This window comes from Merops nubicus, unplaced genomic scaffold (genome assembly GCF_000691845.1).
Source record: "Merops nubicus isolate BGI_N331 unplaced genomic scaffold, ASM69184v1 scaffold39494, whole genome shotgun sequence".
Lineage (NCBI taxonomy): Eukaryota > Metazoa > Chordata > Aves > Coraciiformes > Meropidae > Merops > Merops nubicus.
This window is the reverse complement of record NW_008605991.1, coordinates 90,679-95,064: the sequence shown is the minus strand read 5'-3', so window position 1 is coordinate 95,064 and position 4,386 is coordinate 90,679. Positions and strand designations below refer to the sequence as shown.

General features: G+C 36.8%; 1 protein-coding gene across 1 annotated transcript in view; it reads left to right on the top strand.

Annotated features, from left to right (window-relative positions):
* Nucleotides 1–566: 566 nt before the first annotated feature.
* The window catches only part of PTPRQ (protein tyrosine phosphatase, receptor type, Q), a gene marked incomplete at its 5' end in the record, with an annotated part of 79,822 nt that continues 76,002 nt past the window's right edge, over nucleotides 567–4,386 (top strand). Inside the window, 3 exons of the mRNA XM_008939478.1 lie at nucleotides 567–749; nucleotides 1,426–1,527; nucleotides 3,752–3,872. Of these exons, the coding sequence (XP_008937726.1) occupies nucleotides 567–749; nucleotides 1,426–1,527; nucleotides 3,752–3,872 (406 nt within the window). The remainder of the gene's footprint in view (nucleotides 750–1,425; nucleotides 1,528–3,751; nucleotides 3,873–4,386) is intronic.

Here is a 4,386-nt window from a genome sequence, read left to right as displayed (position 1 = left end):
CAGCCTCACCGCAGCGCTGCCTGGGAGCGAGGGCAGCCAGCCCCTGGCGACGCTATTGCTGAGGTGGCCCCGAGTCCCACCAGCCAAACCCCAGGAAAGGGGGTGCTTGCAGTGCCCTTACAGCAGTGTGTTAGCCTGCCTTTGCTTTTCCATGCAAGCATTCACACAGTTGGTATAGGTGGGTGGCCCAGGGAAAAGGAAGAAAATGCAGGTTGCTGGTACAAACTGTAAATTATGGCAGCACAACATAGAAAATCTCCTAACCATAGCTAACTTGGACGATTACAGAGGTAGTTATGGGGTGTTAGAAGGAAAGTTTAGTGTCATGATCCAGATTTCTTTTATTTGGCATGTTAAGATGATTTCTTTTTTTTTTTTTTTAAATGACCTGTACCTCATTTTAACAGTGTGTACCTCACATATGGTTTTGATCTTCCGATTCAGCATCTTTTAAAATTTATTTTGTACAACGTAGGATAAAAATCCAAATGTTTGAAATGTGTTTCATTTAAACCAGTTTAAGAAACTGACCGAAATCTTCTATGAGTCTAAATTTTGTCTTCTAGTTCCTGATTCTGCACCAGAAAACATAACCTACAGGAATATCTCATCCATGGAAATTGAATTATCATTTTTTCCACCATCCATTCCCAATGGAGTCATACAGACATACACAATATACCTCAAATGGATTAATGGAACTGAGCAAAGAGTCATAAACACCACTCTTCTGACACTACGTATTACAGGCTAGTATATAATGACCTGGAACTTATGGCAACTGTAAACTGTTCTGAGAAGGGACCGACGCATATCAATTAATTCATTGATTGGACATGATCCTTTTTGTCCTTATATAAAGTTAATTGCTGCCTGCCCTGAGACCTGTTGTGTCCTGCCATAATGTGGTGGAATGGGCCACAGACGGTTTAGAGTCTAACATATAACTCCTCGTATTTTAGATGTTTAAAGTACAGGGAACTTCAGCAGATTTTTTTGCATATCTGTCCTTGTAACAAACTAAACACTCATGTCTCCTACATATCTTTCTGATCTGACTCTGGATAAAAAGAAATGCTTCTCTTTCCACTCACCCTTGCATCTTTTACTCTTCTGTCATTATTACTGAGGCATGACAGCAGCTAGCACTGGGAGCTTAACCAGTAAGTTTTCAGAGTACAGTCAAGGACAAACTGTAAAGCATTCTAGGAATATGAAGTATAAACTGGTAATTAGGGATTTACCCCTTTTGTTCATGCAGAACACTTTGCGTTCAAGTTTTCCTAATGCTTATTTTGGTCTTTAAAGACAGAGGTCAGTGTAAGCAGTGGGCCTATTCAGTATTTCAAAACTACTTATTGTTCATTAAAAATCTAATTTGGCCTACTTAATGGTGGTTTTATTGAACTCTTCTTCTTTATTTAGACTTGAAGAAATACACAGAATATGCTGTGGAAGTGTCTGCTAGTACCACAGCGGGGGAGGGCCCTCCTAGCACACCTCTGCGTATACTGACTGATGAAGATGGTGAGTCTGAACAGAAGCTGCAATGTATCATTATCTGGCTGTAATCTTAAACTCATTTTGCACTTCTTGTTGGATACGTTTAGGTTTTGTGTGCATTTTTTACAATTGTATCTCTGTTGATATCTGTATCTTATCTACTTACAAACATAATTACCTGTTGATTGATCTAGCTAGCTATCTGTTGCTTAATCTATTTATCAGCACATGTTATATGAAAAATCGTGATTGCTGTGCATGAACATTTGGTCTTAACAAATTCTTATGAATTTGAAGAATCTTAACTTACTAATATTATTTTAATCCACTATGCCACATGGTAGAATTGCATCTTGTGTTTGGTTCTGCAGACAATGTGAGAGCTGGAGAAAGGGAGAACCACCAAAAGGCAGTTTGAATGGTCCAGGGATACTTACGGTTCTTGTGTTTGGAGATTTTTTGTCTTCTAAACAGATGCATGTACAGATACAGATATACAGATGTAGATTTATTAATATTATGAAAATGCTCAAAGTCCATCTTCTGTAGTGCTGGACTTCTAAAATGAGCAGGGGAGTGTCCTTCACTGCAGGCTCAGGATAGAATGCAGTTGTTGCATCCCCTTCTAATTAGTACAGTAGGTCCAAATCAGCAGAGGAACTGCAAAATGACTAAAGCAGCATTGATGTAAATGCCTCACCAGCCATTCCCAAATTAAATCTCTTTTCATGTAAATTAAGTCTCTTTTCATGTCTTAGGGAGCACTGACTTGCTTAAGATCCAGCTTTTGGCAGTAATGGATATTTGCAAATCTCCAAGTTGTTGATGGGCTTATCTTTACGCTGTCAGATGTAAACCTTTGCCCAGGAGTAATGTTGCTGGAGTACACTGGGAACAGCTGATTTTTATAAATCCATCTTTTGTATACAGAATTTTTACTTACAGCAATGTAGATTCTGTACTTCAGCAAAAAATATCCTCTGAGTAAGAGCTGTAGAATGAACTAGACATGCCAAAAAGACATGACATTCACAGTATGACAGATCTTGTATTATATAGCCACTGAGGATAATATAACAAGTAAAACACTAAATACAGCTGTCACCATTTTTCGCTAATAAATACAGACATTTACTGAATCCAATGAACCTTTGTACATGAAAAATATTTACTTTTTTTCTGAAATGTAGAATTCTAAAACTTGTATGCCAACTTTTGAGATAGTGAAAGAAGGAACAGCAACTGAAAAACAATATTTATAATAGGCCACATGTTCTTTATTCACAGGAACACAGTGTTCCAAGGTTCAGACCAAATGTTTCATAGATTTGCTAATAGCTATGCTCATATTCTCAATTTTCATGCATGACTACAGCTATGACCTGAATTTTTAGAGCATGATGCTCTTCGGTTCAATTTGAGAAAAACAAAAGTAATTCTAATATTACTTCATAGTGATACATATATCTGTGAATCAAGATGAAAAAAAAGACTTACTTCTCAATAACATGCTAATGCAAAGCAGTATCCCTTATGTATGTTTTTCCTCAGCAATATTTATATGAACTTTAGAATGAAGTCAAACATGGTCTAACATTTTAATTTACTCATGTTGGTTCCCCACACAGTTGTGATGTGGTGTCATGTAGAGTTCATCTTAGAATGAATTTTAAGGGTCTCAGTCATCGTTATACTTGCCCTTGTGATATGTTAAATGTATGAACGTGGTCTTTATTTGATGGAGTGAGTAGATTTTACTGCTGCCTGGTAGTCCACATTTTTATCATCTCTCAATGCCATGCTTATCTGTTTTTCCTCCTTTTGGTGCTTTGTATAATTCTTTACAGCACCTCTTTGTCCACAGGGGAACTATTTTGCTATATTTTACATGTGTTCATACCTATAAAGTTCTTGCTTTTATTAGAAGGGGGAAAAATTTACAGCAATGTACTTGGACAGTAGGTGAATCACTCTGTGACCTACCCGTTGCTCTGTTTTCTCATGAAGTACTTTTTCCATTGAATCACAGAAACAGATGTTCTAACACCACCATGCAAAATCTTCTTTTATCATCTGTCAGAAAAAGGAAAAGAAGCTGTGCCTTAACAGCAGTTGATGGGTACTGTACTGATGTAGTACAAAGTTCACTTTCCATCACAAATAATTAAAAACCTATTTAAGGATGCTGCGTATCCCATCGATCTTGGCTGTTTAACAAGATGTTCTGTCCTGTTCTCTCATTTTATAGCTCCGAGTTCTCCTCCAGAATCCCTCTCTGTAAAACAGTTGTCGGGTGTCACTGTGAAGTTGTCATGGAAACCTCCACTGGAGCCAAATGGAATTATCCTCTATTACACAGTTTATGTCTGGTAAGAATTTCTGGAAGTAGTTCTGAGGATAAATATTAATCTGTAGCCTATCAGGAATGTTAGGTTTTTCTTACACAATGTGGGTTTTTTTTGAGAACTCTTAGAATACTAGCCCTTTGTATCTTCAAATGCAGATATAATGTAATAGCTGAAAATTGAGGTATTAAATATTCTGTAAGCATTTTCAACATTTTGCTTAAGGTTCTGTTAGGGTAAATGAATTCAAGCTTAAATTAGAGCATGGTGACTATTTTAATTAGATTCTGATTATGCCTGTTGTAAGGCAGGGCACAAGCCTATGTTAAATTGTTAAGGACATTTGAAATGGGCATAAAATAGAGAAATATTTCTTCCTTTTGTAGAAACTGTGCAAGACTAATATTAAGAGTCTTTGAATGTGCCATCAGCTATGTCTACTGTTAGAATTTATGTTTGTTATGTTCATAGGAGAGGAGTATTTTTTAAACAGGTATCTTTCATTTACTGCCTTGTGTTTGTTTTTTTTTTCCATCTA